General features: G+C 34.3%; 1 protein-coding gene across 1 annotated transcript in view; it reads right to left on the reverse strand.

Moving 5' to 3' along the window:
* LOC142321364 (repulsive guidance molecule A-like) overlaps nucleotides 1-14,417 on the reverse strand; it is an 83,636-nt gene extending 69,219 nt beyond the window's left edge. The window contains exon 1 of the mRNA XM_075359391.1: nucleotides 14,322-14,417. Coding sequence (XP_075215506.1) covers nucleotides 14,322-14,367 — 46 coding nt within the window. The 5' untranslated portion in view covers nucleotides 14,368-14,417. The remainder of the gene's footprint in view (nucleotides 1-14,321) is intronic.
* Nucleotides 14,418-23,720: the final 9,303 nt, after the last annotated feature.

Here is a 23,720-nt window from a genome sequence, read left to right on the forward strand (position 1 = left end):
TGAAATATTTCGATCTTAGAAGGGGAAGGCATATCGGTTCAAATGCGACTTAATCTCTTCTTTTCTAATTTTTTCTTTTAATTTTTATCTATTATTTATTAATAATTATCAACCGGGAATTGTAAACAAAATTTTCACCATAAAAAAATAAAAAAAGAAGTTATTAGTGAAATAAAACTTATGTACTTTTAAAAATGTATATATCTAATTTAATAGGCGTACAAGGAAGTCATGTGTGGTGTCCGCATCAGATTTTTTTATCTTGGGAAGATTCATTTAAAAATAATTGAACAAAATAACAAAGTTATAAGACAGTTTAGCGGATGGATAGATGTAAAGCTGTTATTACTACACAGATTGATGTAAACAGAATCTCCTTCATATTTTTTTATTATTTTGTTTTTTGTTACAGTTCATTTAAGAATGAATATGCATGACGTTTTGGTAAAACAGAGTTGGATTTTAACAATATAAACTATAATTTAGTAAAAGAGATACAAAGAGAATGAGCGAGAGGGAATATAATAGTTTTGTTTTTCGTAGAATGTAATTCAGGTAGCGAGAAGCTGATGTAATCGCTAGGTCGGTCAGAACGAACGGTTGACCTCACCTTCAGGGTAAAAGCAGGAAAGTCAAGAGCACGGCTTCAGACTACCAGGCCTGACTACGCCAACGCTAATGTCAGCACATCATCTAGACTGTGAAGAACGGATGGATAAAATTCATCTATTCACAGAAATCGACAAAAAAAAATTGCAGTCGAGTGGAATTTAATCCAGTACTCCTCCACTCGCTAGTAAAATCTCTATTTTGCAATAAAATTAAAACCGAAACGACTCTTTTCTACTACCATAATATTATAAAAATGCATTCAGACAGAAAAAGAAAAACGGTTAAAATAAAAATACTTGTTTGGCGTTTTCTATTTTCATAACTGCAAGATACAAAAATTAAATATAATGTAAATATAGCAATTAAATAAGGTGTTTTTAACATTTTCGGTAAAGTATAATTTGGAAAGCTAGAAAAAGATTACAGAGTCTGAAGGGCGCTTGCAATAATTTTGTATCGTTTTAATGTCGTCCAACACGAATTCGAATCCAACAGTTTGAAATCGAAATAAATTTATTATCTGTAGCGGTCTAAATTTTATTTTCCGAAAATCTTTTGAAAAACTGTTTTTTTCCCGATTTTTACTTCGATACAAAGAAAACGGAAAACGACATGTTTGTACATTTTACGCAGAAAATATTAATGTATCTAATAGTATAATAATTACATTTTTCCTACGTTTCTGTATGACGACAGAGTAACACGTCAGTCATCCGTCAAGTTATACGATGGTTAACCTTTTATATGCTCGTACATTACACTTAACCTCGATGCATTCTATTTTCAACGATCTGACATCGCGCTGAAAATTAAGCGTCATATGTGGTTAGTTGAAAAGTTTGAAAAAGAGTGCAGAAGTATCTACAACAATACTTAAAGTTATAAAAATCTGCACTTGAGATAAGTACTATGTTTTATTAACACGATCGCCTCTAACGTGACAGCAACCTTCTATTTATTCTCGAACACTCTGTTCTTTCATATTTACCGAACCGAGTTTATCGAGCAATCGTTTCTTCCCGCGGTTTTTGTAAATTTCTTGTGGTTAACGTACTATTTGTGATTTGATTTTTTGTATTTATCGATATTTATTTTTATCTTACTCAAGTGTATTTGAGTAGTTAAAAATATGTCGAAATAGGAAAATAATACGTACAATCAGAAACAATTATACGAAGAGAAATAATAAATTACGGGTGTATCCGATTATTGACTGGTGAAAACAAAAAGGAACATTTTTATAGTTTACATGTGAAACTTTTATCGAAAGAGAATCTTTTTTTAAATTTATTTTACTATTCGACCATGAATCGCTTTAATAAATCTCTCCAGATTAAACTGTTCGAGTGATACTACAAAAAAAAGAACAAATTATTATTTTTATTGCTTTAAATTTGTAAAAAAAAAAATGTACAATATTTTAAATGTAAATAAAAGAAACCTACACTACATAAAGTGCATATAGGTAAACTTACTTTATAAGTAAATATAAGAAATAAAGTAGATATAAAAAACGAAAATATATAAAGGTGTCTGGAAACGGCTTAATTATAGAAAACTGATTGTGACTACGTTACCAGAATAAATGTAGTTGATTATTATATCAAAAAACTACTTTGGTACGGAAACGATTCCAAAAACCGTTTTCCAAAATCGTTTCTCGTTACTTAATTATTCGAAATTTATCGTTACGATATTCGATAACGAAATTCTAACAAAATCAACTAATTCATTGCATTTATTTATTATTTCATTAAGTAAATATAAAAAAACAACTTCTTTTTAGTTATTTATAAGAAGTATTTTTTCTAGAGAATGAGTAATGTAATTAAAATATTCCGAATGCGTACTAAAATTACAAGAGATATTCGAAGTGTCCTCCTACTGGTTGACAAAATCCTGTATCCGTGTAAAAATTATTTAGAGTATTCTGAATCCCTTGAAATTTCAGCTACTTCAATTAGAATTCTTCGTCTTACTTCTCAGATTTTCTGGATTGGTTTTGATTTTTCATTATTATAGAAAGTTGGTGAATCGATATCATCAGATTTTTTATATACTCGTCTATATTATTTTCGTTAAAATTTAAGTTAATTAAATTTTTAAATATAATTTTTATTACTTATTACATAATAGCATAAGAATTACTATTTTTATATTATATAATAAGTAATATACGTAAATAGACGGAGCATGACTGGGATTTCATTTAATATCAATGTTATGAAATGATAAATGCATTAGTAATTTATTAATAAAATATCAATTTCGTGTCACAATATTTATATAAAAATATAATAAAAATATATATACTATATACGTGATTATTTTTTAAATGTAGTATATCGAAGAACAGATACAAATGAATTAATGGAATCTAATGCGATTAAAATATTAAAAAAATTACACTATATTCTTTTCACAAAAAAATAAAAATAAATAATAATCGGTTAACAAAATAAAATGTAATACGCGGATAAAATAGATAAAAGAAGTAAAATTACACGGGCTATTACGTTCGTGTCTTACAAAGACTGGTCCAACAGCCGGAGAGGCAAGGTAAGGCAATTCAAAATGAAGGTCGGATCAGCTCAGATCGTAGGTTTAATAAAGGTATAAAAAACTATTCAGATAACCATAGACTTGAATAAGGAGTAAGTGGTTTATGCAAAGGAATGCGGACGTTGTTTATACGTATCATATTCTTCATAATACCCATGCGAGATAGATAATAATCATAACTTTATAACCTATTCGAGGACATCACACAGAAATGTAAACTAATTTTACTAATTAAAATATTACACTAATTATTACTCTCCCACTGTTTTTATTCTTGTTTTTAAGCGATTTCTTCAAGCGTACGGCATGTAGTAATTGAATAAAGTCGGAAAAATCCATATACTAAATATATGTATATATATATTATGTATAACATAACAAGAATCATTGCAAATTTAATTCAAAATAAATACTCGATTAATATTCTGCCCAATCACTTCCTCACGTTTGAATACACACACGTCTTAATGACAGAAAATCATGAATATAAATAAAACATACAGAAATTTTTATTAAAACAGTCCTTACAAAAATATGAGCAATAATATTGAAAAAAAAATCAGAAAAAAATTATTTTTAATAATTCTATTTAAACGCGGTGTTAATAAAGTATGAAAATACTATAATAACTTTCAACAGATGAATAAAAAAAAATGAAATCTTGCAAATGACCTGTATGAGACTACCACACCAAAAGCTCTCATAGCGGTAACAAACATTTTAAAAAGAAAGATTAGAGTTGTAACACGTCAAAATCTGCTAAGAAAAAATCTGAAAGTAGATAATATATGTACGTTCAAGCGCAGTTCAAAGTCGCAAGCCGTCGTGGTTGGACCGGACGCCTGGCGTGCCTCAGCCTGCGTCTGGTGTAACGTTACAGGCGGTGCGCCTCCTGACGGTCTATCTGCCTAGATTTAAACCTGATATTTTATTAGGATCAGGTGTAAACATATTTTGAGGCCATGTGACGTCAGAGAAGAAGTCGCCTCCAGCCGATCCAAATCGTATATTTTATATAGTCTGAATACTATATCGTGGATACCGGTATTCTTTGGTGGTTGGGTTTTAATTAACAACACATCTAACGAATGGTCGACCTGAGATTGTACAAGACTAGACTTCATTTACACTCATACATATCATCCTCTGAAGCGATTCCTTACGGTAGTTCCGGAGGCCACAAAACAAAACAAAGTAAAGGTCTGATGTTAGCAACTGAAGGTCATCTGACGTCAGATCAATTATCGCCTGCAGTGGTGGGTCCAGAAATTAGCGCTGGCGGCGGATTAGAGTGGAACTAAGCAAACACTAGCACTGGCTGTTGGATATGAACTCGAAGACGCTAGTGCTGACGACGAGTTAGAGCGGAACGAAAGTTGATAGGTTAAATAATAATCGAAACAGTAATAGCGCGAAATATGACTTAGTAAATAAACTAGGTTAGAGCTTTTGTCGCTCGCATTTAATGATGACAAGCGCAAAAGACATCTGTCAGCTGTTTAAAACCAAACAGTCCTCTTATAACCGGACATTAAAGCTTAGTGAATTGGTGGTGAACAGGGGATAGAAAATTAGCTGTGTTGAAGATTAAAAGAAGTTAATATGACACTGGTGTCTAAGTTGGTGGCGATCTTATCCGAAAATCAAAAATGAATTCGACTGCTTCTTGCCAGCATTTTATGTAAATCGATTTACTGATTCCCAGCTGGTACAAGTACCAGAGTTAACATCAGATTAATTGAGTGTCTTTTGGATGCCCCAATGCTCGGATGAGCAATTCACCGTCGTGGGAGTCACGAGGGGTACGCTCGATGTCGTACTGGTGTCGGGATACTTCCAGCTTTAATGGAGTATCGATGACTTGCTGGCGAAGTTGGGCACGATTCTGGACGGTCTCTTTGCTACCAGACTGCTGGTTGCTCTGGAAGCTAATGCGACGTCTCCAGTCGATGCTCTTAAAACCAGGAAAGGATCCTAGTGAGGTCGGCAATTATCAACCCATCAGCCTCAAGCCGTTAATCGGTAAGTTGCTTGAAAGGCTGGTTGTGGAACGGCTCTGGGAAAGAATTGAGGTGAACTGTTTTCTAAAGCGAGGCCAACGAGCTTCATGAAAGGGGTTGGCACCCAGGATTGCACCTTAAATGCTCTTGCCGAGATGGAAAGCACCGACTACAAATATGTTTTGGCAATTTTTATACGCATAGAAGCAGCATTTCCTTCCTTGTGATGGAGTTCTGTCCTCTATGAATTGGAAAGTCGCAATGTTCCTGTAGCCCTGCAGACCGTATTACGTGACTATTTGTCTAATCGTACAGCTCTGTTTCGAGATGCACACTGAGCTGTGGAAAAATCTGTCACCAGGGGAAGCCCGCACGGTTTCGTTCTCGGTCCGCTGCTGTGGAACCCGGTATTTGACGCGTTTCTGAGATTAACATTCCCTGAAGGGGTCACGGACCAGGCTTTCACCGATGAATGCAATCTGTTAGTTCGGAGTAATTCACGACCGCAGCTACAAGACCGAGCTCTGGTGGCTTTGTCAACCGCGGAGGCGACATGCAAAATTTAAAGATTTCTGTGCCCAAGACGATGTGTATGCTTCTCAAGGGTGCAGAAGAATTAACGTACAGGTCGTAACCCCCACATTAAGTATAAAGGCTGTGTCATGAGCCGAGTTGAAATTCCTAAGTGCCCAGGTGTTTTGTTTGATGAAAAGTTGCTGTTTAGCAACCAAATAAGACAAGTAGCGGGGGACGCCGTTTCTGTGATTCACAAGCTTAGGAGGATTGCTCAAAAGGATTGCGGGCTGTCTGGCCGTCATTTTTACATGGTGTACCGAGGTGTCTTTGAGAGTATGGTCTCATGTTGCGTCCGTTTGGGCGGATAGGTTGGATAGAAATCGAGCACTTATTTAAAACGTAAGGATTGCTTACCGCACAGCCTTAATTATATGCATTGGTGTTTTGAAAACAACTTCCTATGAGGCTACCACCGTATTGGGAAAGGCTCTCCCAATCGATTTAGTAGTGAAAGTTAGGGCGGTCAAGTGGAGATTAAGAAAAGGCAGGGAAACCGAGGTATTTGGGAAGCAGTTTCGGGCCAGGCCTGAACCGGAGCGGAACGGTGATCTCAATGCACCGGTTCTAAATTTCGAATAGTTGCCCATATCCCGCCTGCATCTACATCCTCGAGATGGATGCATGGCAGCAGGAATGGCACGCCACGACTACAGGAAAGTCCTTGTATGGATTTATACAGGACTTGGGGGGATGGTATGCCTCTCCTTTGTTTTTAAGGGCAACGGGTCTCCAACCACGCGAACTTGAACCAATATTTGTTTCGGTCCCGCCTGGCTGCTGATGAGCTGTGCGTCTGCGGGGAGGTCCAGTCGAACGAATAAATGATGTTCGACTGCCCAGCTCTTGGAAGGGCACCTTGGAAGGGCACTCAGATCACCCTGGACCTTAAGAGGTCAAGGGCAAAATTCACCACTCATAAGCGGCGAGAGCCTCATTGTCGAACCGTGTTCCTTGATGTCGTTGCGTTGTTCAACCGGCATCAGTAGTTTTTCAGGGGAAAAAAGACTCCTACCGTGCTGCTGTGGGAAGCTACACGAGAGTGATGGCTAGTCACCCGCCATTAAAAGCTCCAAGCGCTTTAATATGGTGGACAGGTACTTTCTGGCATTCAGCGACCTAAGCGTGGCAGCGAATTGCTGTCTTGACAATATAAATTTAATTTATTGAGTGTCGTATATTTTATTAGTTGACGGGGTGCGCCTATCCATTTTTTCAGTAATATATGACAAGGTCGGGGTGGGACACAAAGCGAGTGGTGTGTGGCACCACCCTTAGTTCGCTCACGCAATTAGGTTAGCTCTAGGAACTAGTTAGGACGGGTTGCTGAACTGATTCGAAGCTCAGTAACCGTTTTTGGCACAGACATTCGGTTTTATGCTTTAGGGCGACCGAATGGGGTGGTAGCGGGAAAAATGCCATGCAAACCAAATCCTAACTTTTCCGTTTAAAATCTCCGAGTTCCCGCTATGAGGGCTTTGGGTGTGGTAGTCTCATACAGGTCATTTGCAAAATTTCATTTATTTATATTCATCTGTTGAAAGTTGTTATGGTATTTCCATACTTTATTAACACCGCATTTAAATAGAATTATTAAAAATAATTTTTTTTCTGATTTTTTTTTTCTTCAATATTATTGCTCATATTTTTGTAAGGACTGTTTTAATAAAAATTCCCGTGTTTTATTTATATTCATGATTTTCTGTCATAAAGACGTGTGTATATTCAAACGTGAGGAAGCGATTGGGCAGAATATTAATCACTCAACCCACCGGGTTGGTCTAGTGGTTAACGCGTCTTCACAAATCAGCTGATTTGGAAGTCGAAAGTTACAGCGTTCAAGTCCTAGTAAAGCCAGATATTTTTACATGGATTTGAATACTAGATCGTGGATACCGGTGTTCTTTGGTGGTTGGGTTTCAATTAACCACACATCTCAGGAATGGTCGAACTGAGAATGTATAAGACTAACACTTCATTTACACTCATACATATCATCCTCATTCATCCTCTGAAGAATTATCTAAACGGTAGTTACCGGAGGCTAAACAGGAAAAAAGAAGAAGAATATTAATCACAAGTATTTACTTTGAATTAAATTTTTAATGATTCTTGTTATGTTATACATAGTATTTATATATATATATATATATATATATATATATATATATATATATATATATATATATATATATATATACATATATATTTAACTGCTCAACAGTGAGACATTAAAAAAAAAAAATTGTCAAATGCTCCTACCTCGAAATAAAACGAAACCCCGCAATTTTGGTTAAATTTTCATAATGCTACACAATGTATAAGTCATAAAAATTCAAATCGAGCGATAATAATTAACGTAGGCGAAGAATGAATGCGAATATGAGAGTCGAAGAAGGACGTATTCGATACTTCCCTCGCTATGCCATCTAGTTGTCAGCAGCACACAATTTTTATTTCCAAACCCGGTTTGTACGCGTTTGTACGTTTCCTAAAATATTAGAACTTGTTAAATTTACTCGCTGGGCTTACGAAAGAGTGCTACCGTTGTGCAAAAGACCGAAAAATATTCAATCACGAAAAATAAATAGACGATTTGAGTAAATAGTTGTACGGTCACTGACCAAACCCTGATCGGCTAGCGATCGTTTTCGCTTAAGATATTAGTAGAGAATTTATTTTTCACTCAATTTTAAAACGTCTGGGGAAAATATTAAATCAGCACCATTTTGGCTAGGAGTTTCATAGAACGAGGTTCATTATGTCAAAACTTTTGACTGGCTTCTCTTTTGGGCTTAGAGTGTGGTGGTCTCATACCGAAAAAAACATCGATTTGAGATAGAAACGTCCGCTAAATATTATTTCTCGATGTTTAACCGTTGAGAAGTTCCCGTAATTTAATAAAATTCTGAATATAAAGTTACTATACACTCGTAATTAAGCTCCAACTCTGCGCATAAGAATACATGTTGCACGAGTAGCTTACGAAAAACGGCAAGCCTAAGCGAGACTCAGAATTTTTCGGTTGAAAACGAAGACGCTAATACCATTCCGTAATGACGGCCGTCATTTATCTAATTATTTTTCACCTAAGAGATCGAGAAGAGTATGATTGTACTGGAGGGACTTATAGGTACTCATTAGAATAAGAATTTTAGTCTCGTCATTATTTTCTTATCTATTTCCATTCTACGCCGATGATGTTTGTCTTTATTCTCCCAAACGTTTACCGGATGAATCGCTGTACAGCTTGGGAACTTTCTCTGGTCCTGCCTCCTTTGTACGCGTGTACTTTGGAGGGTTCTGTCTATAGAGCTAAATAGAGAATCCGTTTTATATTCAGCATCTTTATCTGCAGCCGAGGTACTTATCGGGTAATCCCAGGCTTCCTAACGCCATCAATAACAATTTAATTAGAAATCTTTCGAAAAATAGAAATAATAAAACCGTTCATGTTCATATAACAAAGAAAAAAATTCACCTACTGAATGACGTGGCCCTGATATCTGCCACGATCGTTCATCTAGTATAAATATCGGGGTTTATGAGCACTGTTAATGGTCTTTCTGTTCAGCCGGTTTAACGCTATTAAATCATCTGAATGCTATGTCGTCAATACTTACTCTGTCTTTTCAAGTCTAAGGCTATTTTTTATATTTAGTATTCTAAGTATTAAGGAAAAGCTTCCTGACCGTACCTAATAAAAAATACGATCTAATTTATTCAAACAGTCTTCTGAAACTGTAAACAATCTAAAGCACAGTATATTATATAAATTATTAACAGTAAGTGATCGCTGTTAATTTCACACTATTAGGCGGAATATACTTTAGTGCCGTGATATTTATTATATTCTCTGTTTAAAAGAATGTCGCTTTAAATTAACCACGATTTAATTACTGACAATACAATACGTATAAGAAAAAAAACCAGAAAGATGAGCTAACCAATTTCAGCTTGCTAGTCCGGCTATTTTATTACCTCCCATCTTCACGCTTGTGCATATCTCAGTTTATACTGCTCTGTTGAACAGATGGTGCTGGATAGTCGAACGTAGCTGCCTACAAGTTCCGAGAATTTGTTTTATTTCATACGTATTTAAATTTTAATATTCTTCATTCTTACTTGAAATATATCATGAAGAGGGAGGATTAAGATGTTTATTTTACCGCAATTTAATATTTATTCTATTATTATAAAAAATATTCTATCTTAAAAATAAAGAGTTGTTAGGGTGACGGGTGACAATTAAACTTTTATATCATTCATTACCATACGGATCCGCGAGGTACTCCATTCTCCTTTCTTATCAGCTAACTTTTAAGATCTTGATAACTTCCGAGATCGTTTACAATTTTTACTTATTTCCGACCTTGTTTTTTTGAACCGTTTACGATATTTTATTCAAACTTTCCTCTCATATGTTCCAGCTGCTTAGCAAAGTTTTTAATCTGAATCGTTTAATTAACTTCCTTTTTCCTATTTAGCTACCGTTCAGATAATACTTCAGAGGACGAATGGGGATGATATGTACGAGTGTAAATGAAGTGTAGTTTTGTACAGTCTCAGTTCGACCGTTCCTAAGATGTGCGGTTAATTGAAAGCAAACCACCTAAGAACACAGGTATCCACGATCTAGTATTCAAATCCGTGTAAAAATAAGTGGCTTTACTAAGGCTTGTACGCTGGAACTCTCGACTTCCAAATCAGCTGATTTGGAATGACGCGTTCACCACTAGACCAACCCGGTGGGTTGATTAACTAATTTTATTCACTTTCCCGGGACACCGATTCTTTTTTTTTCATTGTCTGTCCTATTTATCGATTGCGTCCAGTATTTTTTCGTCTTTTTTTAAACTATGTTTCACAACCGATCAGAAGTACACTCCAAACGTAACTTCACAAGATTCATCTTTAATTCTTCATTCTGTCTTACTACATATTAACATTTTTCTTTCTGTTAAATGTTTCCTTAAACACTGTCGAGTGTTTTTTTTTTTATTCGGTTTTCACTTTTCCAAGTTCTTATTAAAACGGTAACCGAACATATTTATTCGAGTTTGATTGATTTTACAACAATAAAAGAAATAATCATATGATTAATATTCCTCGTAGATAAATCTATGAAGTTCACATCGATAAATTTTTGGATCCTCGATGTTGATTAAAATTTTCGGTTGGAAAAAATCTGTTCGATCTCAGAATGATTATGCGAACTTTGTTCTACGTATTTATTATTTTTTTTATTTAATTGTTAACCTAAATTTTGGTATTTTTAAATATAAACGTTTTCATGTTACAATAGAATCGTTTATTGAACATGTAAAATACCAATGTCTACGTAAAATACGAGGTTTACAAGGATGAATTCGGGACCGATAATTCTTCCTTTCAATAGAAAAATACTTCTGTGGACCTATGTAAATAAACTAAACTCCATTTGAATAAAACAAAAACAACAATAGTGAATTTGGGAGGAGAAAAAAAGAATCGCAGCTTAGTCTAGTGATGAGGGTAAAACAAAACTAACGAAACTAGAATTGCTTAACTTAGTTTTCTGTGTGAATCGGCCTTTAAGCTTGTTTCAGTAATAATAATAATAATAATAAAAATATGTAGAAAAAAAATAAGGTGAACTAAATAGTCCGATAGTTAAAAAAAAACGACATAAAACAAAATTTTTAAACGTTGGATTTATGCTGGCACTTTTAATATCCTAAAATTAAGTGTTGGATACAAATTCTTTATTCGCTTTTTATCACTTAACAGATAAAAGCCAACATTTCTATTGTGAAAGTAATATGCATTACATGCATGCATCTATTTCATTAAACTGCGTTTTAATAGCAGTAAACATCAAATAACAGAGAAGTAGATAAGGATAATGAAGAGGAAATATGCATAATTTAAAAAATTAAAAATAAATCTTTCCCTAACGGACGAACCAGGTCAAACTGAAAGCGCTGCAAAAATTTCTCATAGGTCGGCTTTAAAAATCATTTATATTCCACTTCGGATTATAAAATAAATAATTTATTTAAATTTATCTGTTGGACGTATTCCTACAAGGGCAAGCGTGGAAAAACTTAATTAAAATTTATACCCGACATAATTCATTACATATTAGATAGATTTCATAAGGAAATCCTACCTATTGTAACGAGTACCACGATTCGACTTCCGGAATATTTCGACGTGTTCGCGTTTCACATCCCCCAGACCACAAACCACTATCAGTTTAATAGTTTATATATACATTTATATAGTATTTATAGTTCAAGAACCACCATGTACACACTTACATAAAATATCAAGACTGATCTCAACTTTAAGTGTAACAACCTTTTTTTATTCAATAATAGGGCCTTTTTGGACCCTCCGATTCATCATCAGTTGTTAACACAATTAATAAAATATTAGGTAATCGGTCGCTAAGGTAAAACTAATTAAAATTTCAACCATATGTTAAAAACAGAAGTTAAATGCGCAGATGTTATAGCTTATTTAAATAGATCGTCCTTTTCGAAATGCGTTTGACGGTTCACCAAATTGAAGTTCTTATATTTATAAATGTAGTATTTCTCTAAATTCTTCACTATAACTTTCTTATTAAGTAAAATATCGAATTCGTTTAAAGTTTTTACTATTCTTTGGATAAGGGCCTAAACCTTATTTAAGTAAAGTTTTTTGATACCACCAACCATTTGTCCAGGAAGTGGAAAAAATGGGGTTTCGAAGACAAAAAAAAAATCATACCTCCCTAAATACGTAGAAAAATCGTATGTTAAACATGTGACATTTTTTTCACGTGCAACCGTTGTCGTATTGAGTAAATTTTAAGTTTTTCTTAAGTTTAAGGTGGAAATCTTTTTTATCCCCTACTTACCACCGGTGAAATCTACCTCCGCCTTCCGACGTGCCGAAAGGGATTTTTTTGTTATTAATTACAATAAATTATTAATTTTATAACAGTTATATAAAAATAAAATTAAAAATTTATTTTTTATTACAAAGCTGTACGCGAATACGTTTGGTTGTAATCATAAATACCTTTAGCTACCGATTCTCATATTAATTAAAGATAAAAATGACAAGGACAGGAGCTGATTATGTCCGACAGTCTGATGTTACATTTGGCCTAAAGACAACTCTAAGGCGATCGACCTTTTCACTTTTTAGTTTTCTCTCTCTTTCTATTTAGTTTTATTATTATCTGCTATCCTTTTCTATTAATAATATAGGGATTTCAAGTAGACAAAGAGGAATGGATTCTGGATCGCTCCTTAATGCCACTTAAATGTTTTTTTTTTTTTTTAATCTTGTTAACCTATCTCTATTTTCTGTCGTACTAGTATTTCTGTGTTTCATAAAAATAAATTATAGTAAAGCTACACGGTTGACAGTTTACAAATTTTTGTAGTAAATAAATGCTAATTTTAAAATGAAAATTTAAGCGTCGTATTTAAGTTCACTCGAGACATTTTTTTTTTTTTTTGTAAGGTTTTAGTTTCACGTACGTGAACGTCTATTTCCATTCTATAACTTAGAATAAATTTTGAGGTCATCCTCTTTTTTGTAAAAGGTATTCACATACTTTTATTACACAAAGTCGCCTCTTAATGACGTCACGTTTGTTTTCCCCATCGAGATTTCTAGCTACTGCCGGGTCTGGGTGTGCGTATAGGCAAATGCAATTACGTTACTAGCTTGCCAGACCTGACGGAGCCGCAGAGTAAGTGTAAATTTACCGGTAAACATACAGTCTGGAACACTCAGGTCGACCGCACCTGAAACGTGTAGTTAACTGAAACCCGATTGTCAAAAGAACAACGGTAACCGTAGTCTCTCATTCAAATCCATATAAAAACAACTGCCTTTACAAAGATTCAAACCTTAGAACACTTGACTTCAAAAATCAATTGATTTTGCGATGATCAGTTTAACCGCTAGACTAACTAACCGGGCGGGTTAATTACTTCATGTACATTTTTTGTTCTAAGAGATATATTAATCGGACATTTGCTGAGACACGAGGAGATCTTGAAGACTGAGGAAAGGAACCGTCGAGGAAGAGTAAGACTGGAATATGTCAAGCAGATCATGAGTGACGTAAACTGCCAAAGCTATCAAACTCAACAGCAAGGCGCAGGACAGAAAAATTCGGAAATTGGCTATAACTAATCTACGGATTGATGAAAAGAGAGAGAGAAATTTGAATATTCCGGTAGTCTCCAGAAATTCCATGCAGCTTTCTGGATTCGGGGCCCGTACGCATCCGCGTCCCTTGGTCGTGACGTGTGAGTGAGATGTAGTCTTGAACAGGCTAAATTAAAAAATGTTCAAGTACTTTATTGAATTTTTTTAAGAAACAAATAAAACTAACAATAAAAGAACAAGAACAAATAAAAACATTTTTCGAAAATGGCAGATGTTTTAATTATTCACGGTGCAGACAATTCTAATCGACAGAAAGACGATAAGGATAAGCGTTTACTGCAATATGTTAGGCGCAAATATTAAAGCGCAAAAGCAAGAAGAAAAAAAATTACAGCTAATCAATATACGCTTTCTTACCGATCATTAGTAACAGAGCAGTTAGCAGCGGCAAAGCCAATTCCATCACGACGTGGCCATTCCGCCCACTACTGACGACCAACTCATACCATCTTCCGACTCTGAAAAAAAGAAAAAATTATATAAATAAATAAAATGGTTTAGATAAAACACATTCAACCTTTTTCCGTTCCCGTAAAAGGTTTCCTTTTTCGCTTATTTTTAATACAGTATAACCACTATTTGTATTTTTTAATACATTTTATAACGACTAGGCTGAAAAGACTCTATAAAAGTCAAAGTATTTTAACATTAAAAAAAAGTCAATGTATTAATAGAAAAAGAAAAACCCTTTAATCAGAAACTGAAATCACGAGCCTGGATTGCAAGCTCTAAACGCTGTCAACGGATTCCAGTCGATCAGTTCAATTTATTTCTAATAAAATATATTTGTGGATCATCTCTGTACGACAATATAAAACCGTTCTTCGTTGAAAATAAAAGCTTCTGCCAGGAAAATGGAAAAAACCAATTTAATGATATACACTGAACCGATCTGTTTTTTTTCCAAAGAATCAATAAGATGACTACATAAAAAATCGAATAAATAATATTTTGATTTTTTTGTTAGAATAAGAAAAAAGATTTTATAATAATACAAAGAAAAAATTTATTTCGTCATGATAGACAGTAAAATTAACTATTCATACCGTAATTAAAATTAACAATCTGATTTTGTCTTGTTTGAGGACGGTTGCAACCAATAAAGAAAGGTCACATCAAATATACATAAAAAGTTTACAAAAAATCGTGTATACAATTTCTGACAACTAATTAAAATAAATATATAAACCTCCAACAGAAAACATAATATAAAATGAAATAAAAATTTTCATTTATACCTTAATAAAAATATATTTACGGCCGCTTTAAAAGATTATCACCGAACATTGTAGCTAGAGATGTCGAGTATTTAAGTCTTCATACTCAGATAAGAAATTGAACAACATAAGTACACAAACACATAACATCGTAATAACCTGTTAATTTAAAAAATTAAACTTTACCAAACTAGATCGGTGAAAATATTAATTTAATTTTCCTTAAAAACGAATTAACAACAAAAAATAATAATTTATAAGAAATAAAAAGTGGAATGAGAAAATATAAAAATAGCAAAATACAGATAAATTAATTTAACTATTATTATTTTACTCTCGGAAAAAAAAAACAGTAACGTTAGGTGCTATATATAAACGTTTATAGGCAACTTCATACGACTCAAGTTATTTACGAGAAATATAATTCTAAAGAAGCAGAGCATCACGTGCCTGGTTCACCGAAGAAAATAAGGAATGTCCTTTTCTTTGAATTTTCCTTTTCCTTCTTAAACGCGCCGAATGTGCTGGGCTGTATTTCAGTACGCCTATACTATTGAAATGTACCAAAACTGACATATTTACTTTGTTTACCACCGTGAATAGCTGTATAATGAACATCATTACTCTCACAAGAAGAAACTTTACCTAGTTTGGATTAGGTTTGTTTAGTTTATTTTGGATTTCAGGAAATACGAACGAGTCAAATCTAGATTGCGATTAACAGTTCTGAAATCTAGTTATTTATGGTCTAAGATCGTGAAATTAATTCGTTTCAATTTTATATTGAACATAATTATTAAATCTAACAAAATCAGCTAGTCAACCATCCCACACTGCTCTTTTCTATGATTAATCGGAGCCTACATTATTTTAACTAGCAATCCATCAAAAATCTTAACTAGAATTCTGTACAGAAGAATTGAGAAGAGAGTGGAAGTGTTAGGAGAACACCAATTTGGTTTCAGAAAAAGTATAGCGACTAGAGAAGCAATTTTAGGCCTCAGATTAATAATAGAAGGAAGATTAAAGAAAATAAACGAACATACTTGGCATTTATAGACCTAGAAAAGGCATTCGATAACGTAGACTGGAATAAAATGTTCAGCATTTTAAAAAAATGAGGGTTCAAATACTGAGATAGAAGAACGATTGCTAACATTTACTGGAACCAAACAGCAACAATAATAATTGAAGAAAATAAGAAAGAAGCTGTAATAAGAAAGGGAGTCCGACAAGGATATTACCTATCCCCGTTACTTTTTTATCTTTACATAGAACTAACAGTTAATGACGTTAAAGAACAATTTAGATCCGGAGTAACAGTACAAGGTGAAAAGATAAAGATGCTACGATTTGCTGATGATATAGTAATTCTAGCAGAGAGTAAAAAGGATTTAGAAGAAACAATGAACGGCATAGATGAAGTCCTACGTAAGAAATACCGCATGAAAATAAACAAGAACAAAACAAAAGTAATGAAATGCAGTAGAAATAACGAAGATGGTCCACTGAATGTGAAAATAGGAAGAGAAAAGATTATGCAGGTAGAAGAATTTTGTTATTTAGGAAGTAGAATTACTGATGATGGACGAAGCAGGAGCGATATAAAATTCCGAACAGCACAGGCGAAACGAGCCTTCAGTCAAAAATATAATTTGTTTACATCAAAAATAAATTTAAATGGCAGGAAAAGATTTTTGAAAGTATATGTTTGGAGCTTCGCTTTATATGGAAATGAAACTTGGACGATCAGAGTCCCTGAGAGGAAAAGATTAGAGTTTTTGAAATGCGGTGCTATAGGAGAATGTTAAAAATCAGATGGGTGGTTAAAGTGACAAATGAAGAGGTATTGCGGCAAATCGATGAAGAAAGAAGCATTTGGAAAAATATAGTAAAAAGAAGAGACATACTTATAGGCCACATATTAAGGCATCCTGGAATAGTCGCTTTAATAATAGAGGGACAGGCAGAAGGAAAATATTGTTCAGGCAGGCAACGTTTGGAGTATGTAAAACAAATTGTTAGGGATGTAGGTAGGGTACAGGGGATATACCGAAATAAAACAACTAGCACTAGATAGGCAATCTTGGAGAGCTGCATCAAACCAGTCAAATGACTGAAGACAAAAAAAACATTATTTTGTGTTTATGTACACGCTGGCAGTATATATTTACACAAAAAATATTATAACCGAAGACAAGTTGATTTAGTAACGGAAACCTGATCTAGTAATCACAAACTATTCTCCTTTACATTACTTTATAATTTCACACCAGCGAGATATTTTGTACACTAATGCGCATAATATATATATATATATATATAAGTGTGTGTGTGTGTGTGTGCGCGCTTATCTATTGTGTGTGTATGTGGAAGCGCACATCAGTTTATTATTTTTCAAAGTATAATCAAGAATAAGATCATATGTGATGTACGTGAGGCGTAGCGTGTGAAGAGGTGAGGTAGTCGTATGACACGTTTGCTGCTTTTGTTTCACTTTTCCTCATCAACTAAACGTGCAGGCGGTTTCAGAGGTTATAATTTTTAACATCATAAAGAGAGCGTTAAAGGAATACGAAATGAATAAAGTTAAGAAGGAAAAAATAGTTTGGATAGGAAGAGGCAGGAATTTGTTTTTTTAATTTTTTTTTTAGATTCGAGCTGAATTGTGATCAGATACCTACGAGATAAAAGGAAGGATAGGGATTAGGTGGTGGGGGGGGGGGGGGGTGAAATAAAAACAAACGGTTGACAGCGGTTTAAATCCGCTCTGATGTATGAGCACGACTATAAACGCTCATTAAAATTCGGATTACAGGGCAAAAAGGTGGTTAAAGAAACTTCTTTTACCTATGTGCTTAACAATTTTGTTTTTTCGTACCGTCAACTGTTTACGATGAAAACGATCGACGTTTAGGAAATAAACCTACCAAGTGATTGATAGATCTTGTTTTTAATCTTAACATTAAAAAAAAGTGATAGTCGGTTCAACGTTATCCTTAAACGGAACACTAAGTTCCTGGTGCACGAGAGAGAGGTCATTTAATGTCAGGAAACGTGTTAAGAGATAGCCAGTTCCTTTCCGGAAATCAATTATTACCAACAATTGATCCATTATCCGGATGAAATCGAAACGATTAATTAACCGCGTTAATTAAATGTCGTCACAGTATAATAATAGCAAAATTCACGAACGTAAGAAAATACCGAACCGGTAAAACGAAATAAAACTTAAAAGTGAACTCTGTCGTACAGTTTCCTTAGAAAAAAACGGTTTTATATTTGGTGAACTATTCAATTATTTTACTATCAAAAAAGGTACACGGAACCTCAAATACCCTCTAAATTTGGCACCTTTAAATTTATGTAGTTTGAACAATACAAACGTCGCTGAAAATAACACGATGAATTAATTAAACGTTTGATAACATGATAATAAATGCGTTACTCTACTTATGTCTTTTTTTTTTCATAAAAAGTGTAGCCCGACCGAGCTGAAATCTTTTTGCAGCATCAACGCGATCGTGTCGCTTTATTTACCCTGTACAAAAGAAAAGTGCGATAAGAATATTTTCCTCGCCATCACAGCGGAGTCGCACACAATGTCTAACGTCAATTTCAGTTTTGAAACGAGTTTAAAAGTGATTTTATCCGACAGCTGTATTATTTAAAGTTATTATCTCTTTTATTTTTTCATCGAATCTAATCTTACAAAAATATCCCCGTTTCATTCCATTTTACGCTAAGTTAAGAAAATACATACGGTTTTTGTTACGAATTTCATTATTGCGTCTGAATATTCTCAACTCTTCGATTAAAGTACCTAAACTTTGAACAGGGACTAAGACGTTTTACACTATTAATATTCCCTCAGGTGCAGGGTACACAGGATTCGTATATACTATTGAGGTATCCGACTCTATATTCGGTCGGTGCCGATTCACTGATATTTTCAAATCCGATTTATGTAGCTCGCAACTCGAATCCTAACCGAATCCGCTACCAATTTATAACTTTATTTGCATACATCCTTAAAATTTATCGGCAATCGTAGGAATCGTCAGCGCAACAAGAATTAGACAATAATAGTTTGAAATTAAAATAAATTGATGGAGGTGCATGGATCTGAAACTACTTTATTATTAAAAATGGGCTCTTGGAACCCAAGTTCTCCGGTCCAATTACACATATTTACAACGGTACACTCGTCGTCGAAAATTTTAAAACATATTAACAATAGCAAATTGCAGCCGCATATTGGTGTGAAACCAGACTGAATGTGATTCTAGCAAAATAAGGAGGCGTTCTGAAAATCATTTAATCGAACGGGTACTCTACCGAGGAGTAAATAAGGATCAGATGAACAACATATAAAAAAATATCAAATTTTTATCAAAGTCTGTTATTTTTTACGGTTGTCCAAATTTTATTTCTCGTAAATCTGATGGAAAAACCTTTTTTTTCTATTTTCACGCCAATAAAAAGTAAACATAAAACGACAAGCAACGTTTTTTTTATTAATTTTATGAAGATAAGATTGGTGCGATTCTAATGAGTAATTAATAAAATTCTCTCTACAATTTTTTTTTACCATTCAATAACACAGCAAAGTCACCGCAAAGTTACACGCTTCTTAGTACAAGGGACTGATTTTAATAATGCAAGAACCGACTTTACGAACCAAACAAACCTGATTTAACTTCTTTTTCCCATATTAGAAGACAAAGAAGAACCTCATAGTAATTGACCGAACGAAGTTAGCCGGAAAATCAGTTATCTCGATATTGACTTTTTGTATAAGTTTTCTAATAACAAAAGTTTTAAAGATACAACTAATGAAATAAAAGGTAAATTTCTAAGTAAAGTTCTCATCAATAGTAACGATAGCGCTTCTGTTCGAACGATCGACTTGAACCGTTTACAACAAAATATACCGTAATGTTTTGCTTTGCATCGTTTTCATAAAACGCTAAGCTTGTAATTATTAAACATTTTATTACACTCGTTTTCCCATGTTAAGTATAATATCACCTTTTAGAGCTAACTCAAAAGTCAGAGCGTCTTCGAGATACAAAAATGAATCGTGTAGACCGACATTTAGAACTTTAAAAATATGAATTATTCCGTTTTTTTATATTTATAAGCTAAAAAGAATACAATTTATTTGTAAATAATTAAAATAAATACTCCATCCGAACAACACAGAACCGTTTTCGTATAACTCGACGCAATGTTTCAGCTTAAAGAAGGGTTTTATTATGCTTTTGCTGTAGCTTTCAATAAACCGTATCAAAAAATCTTTCCACTAATTTATTTAAAAAGATTTTATTTTACACAGAAATAATATCACTTGATTTTTAAATACATCCTGACCCCGTAGGGGAAGACACCCATCATGTGACAGCTGAAGTCGCCACGCCTCCCCTCCCTGTAAAACCCTTATTGGCTTTACCGGAGGTAAACTTCAAAACCTCGCCAAAAGGCATCTCTCAGCCTTGTTCTTACCTCAGTCAGGATAGCACCGATGCGAACGCCACATACTCCAATCCCATCGGTGAACTACTTTCCCTAAAAAACATCAAACTAAAAACAAAACGCATCTTACGTTAGTCTCAAACAAGATAGAGTAAATAAAATAAAGAAAGGCACTAAAATCCACCAACTACCCGAAGTTAAAAGAAGCGAGTTCAAGACGCAATTACAATAACATAAACCAACAACAAAGCAACTACAAAACAACCAAAGAAAAATTCGGGAAAGCGCAGTCGGCACCCTAAATGCCCTCGGCAACCCATGTTTTGTCAGTGTATGAAATTCTCAATTATTATTCAATCGCCCGGTTTCGCCAACTCACACGGAGCTCCAGCGCTGACCCGAATATATCGAACCGACAGATAGTCTCCGTGGGTATCAACTCGTACTTTGAAAAAACTTACAGATGATGTACGTCGTTCAACTGTCCGCATTGCGGACACATTCCTGAGTCCATCAAGCCGAACCTCAGCAAGCTGTCCCGGAAAGCGCCATGCCCAGAAAGATATTGCGTCACGTGCTTATTCGGGTGTACCCAAGACGCGCCCTGCAAACTAACAACATCAGGAAAGAGACCGTGCGTATAACGTCCCCCATCTGGCCTGTCACAAAGCGTCACCAAGTCATTCAATTTCTCGAACTTTATGAGAAGTTAACCCAACTAAACTTCTTGGCGATATAACGCTGTTGCCGCTCTGACGCGATCTAGTCCATCGGTTTCACGCCTGCAAAATCACCAAGATCGCCTTCCGCGAAATCGTACGGTAGCCAACCGCTACCGTTAAAAGTGTAAGGCATTGAGCCCTCAATAATATGTACCGATAGTTTTTAAACTTTATCCTATCCGTCTAAACAGGGACCGCATATAACATAACTGACTCGCAGCCGTCCTTATGCAGGATATTCGTGGTCTTAGAATTAATCAGGATTGACCACACGCCGAATACCGAAGAAGGAATCCCAACCCCGTAGGGGGAAGACTACCAAAGAAGGCAGATTAACACTTTGGTTTTAAATCTTAAATTTCTCTATCTCCGTTTAACGTATTCTTAAATACCGAGCTAAAATAATTTTTAATAACGCCGTCTGGAATTTTAATTATTTTGTAGTTTTATTTTTTATCTTTGAATATTAATGTGTTTATATTAACACTATATCGAGCGTTTATATTTAAAATTAATATGGACTTTCATCTTACCCATCTTCGTTTAATAATTAATTACGTATTGCGTTATGCAGCTCTGATCGAAGGCAGAAGTTTCCTTTGATCGATCCGGCTGGCTAAATGCCACGGAAGTATTTTTTTTCATTCGGTCGAGTAACATTTCTACCCGTTCCTCTTGCGATCTACTATAATGTATTATTTCGTGCAGATCAGTATAAAAATTTATTTACTGGTAGAATCGTGTGCGAAAACTACTTTTTAAATTACTATTAGATCTTAAAAAAAGCGAACAAAATATAACCGGTTTCAATTAACTTTTCTTCGGAGATATCACTCGATTTGTTTTATTTACACATTTTACTCGAACAGCTTTCAATTATACGTTTGACAGGAGTAACAGATATGAATTCAGATACCGCAGAATTCGTTTACAGAATTTAAAACGTAAACCTTTTCGGTCGATAAAGCATAATAAATGAAATTTTTGTAATTTCATTAGGTTATCGTCGATTTATTTATCGATAGGGGAAACAGAACGACGGGTAAAGAAAAGTAAAACGTTCGTAAAAGTAGAGGAGAAAGAATTTAGAGTATACGTATGTAATAAGGTGTGAAACGTAATTACAATGAAGGAAAATAATTGGTGTAGAAGTAAATAAAAGGTGTGGTGTAACAGTATATTATGTATTAAGATAAGACATCTAGAGAATCCTGTCGCGGCACCAAACGCAGTCAAAAATAACAACACAACACACGCACACACGAAAAGACGCGTTCGTTTTCTTTAATAATATGAACATAAGAAAATAAAATAAAATAAATAGAGAGAAAGAAAGAGTAGAAAGAACAGAATATTATTGTGAACCGGTTAAAAAGAAGAATGGGGCGCCAGTGTCTGTGTCTATGCAGCAGCTTTGGTATAACCTATCTTTCCTGTAGGTCGCTACACTCGAGCATTCTCGCCATCGCCTTCCTTTTGTAATTTGCTCACCCGTACCACACTAAAAAAAAAAAAAATCACCTCTAGAGATCAACTGAAAAGATTTTCTACCGCACTCTTTTTATTTTCCTCTCCTTCTCCACCGTAACATAACATATATACATCACTCGTTATAAACGATACATTCTTTACCATACGTTTATGTACCGTCCGACCGACCCAACCCCCCTCACGACCTAACCATAAACAGACTGTGTCAAAGCCATCTTCCTGTTCAATCTTTTATTTTCAACTACCAAACATTCAACCACAACACTTTAATTGGATTGGAATGGATTGAATTGAACCTGGACCGACAAAAAAAGACAAATTAACGTTCGGCCGTTCAATTTTAGTTATAAATATTGACATTTTTTAAGGACTATACCAAATTAAAAGAGATTTTTATTTGTTTTTTAAAGACCAATAAACATTTTTAAAAAGCGGCGGTAAAAATTAAATTACAATACATAAAAAAAATATTGATTTTTTTTGTCTGAAATTATTTTCCAGGACGAAATTCAAACAGAATTTGAATTTGTTCTGCAACGAAAGAAAACTTAATAAAACCAAATACATTGAAAGTAATTTAGTCCGGGGAAAATGCTGTAGTTTCAAACTACTGGGTTTAATCCGTCTAAAAATCAACGGTGGACACTTTTCGAGTACCACCTTCTAACCCCGACTTCAATTTCTTATAAGTTTCCGTGATTTCGTATGAGAAAAAAGCTGAAGAATTCGGGAAATAAAATAAAAAATACAAATCGTCATTAATCGGCGATTTGTACAAAGAATTTTTTCTGTTAATATGTAAAACGGATGTTAACAAACGATTGCGATTCTTAAATAAATGTTCAACATTT

The sequence above is a fragment of the Lycorma delicatula genome, chromosome 3 (genome assembly GCF_047948215.1).
Source record: "Lycorma delicatula isolate Av1 chromosome 3, ASM4794821v1, whole genome shotgun sequence".
NCBI classification, from domain to species: Eukaryota; Metazoa; Arthropoda; class Insecta; order Hemiptera; family Fulgoridae; genus Lycorma; species Lycorma delicatula.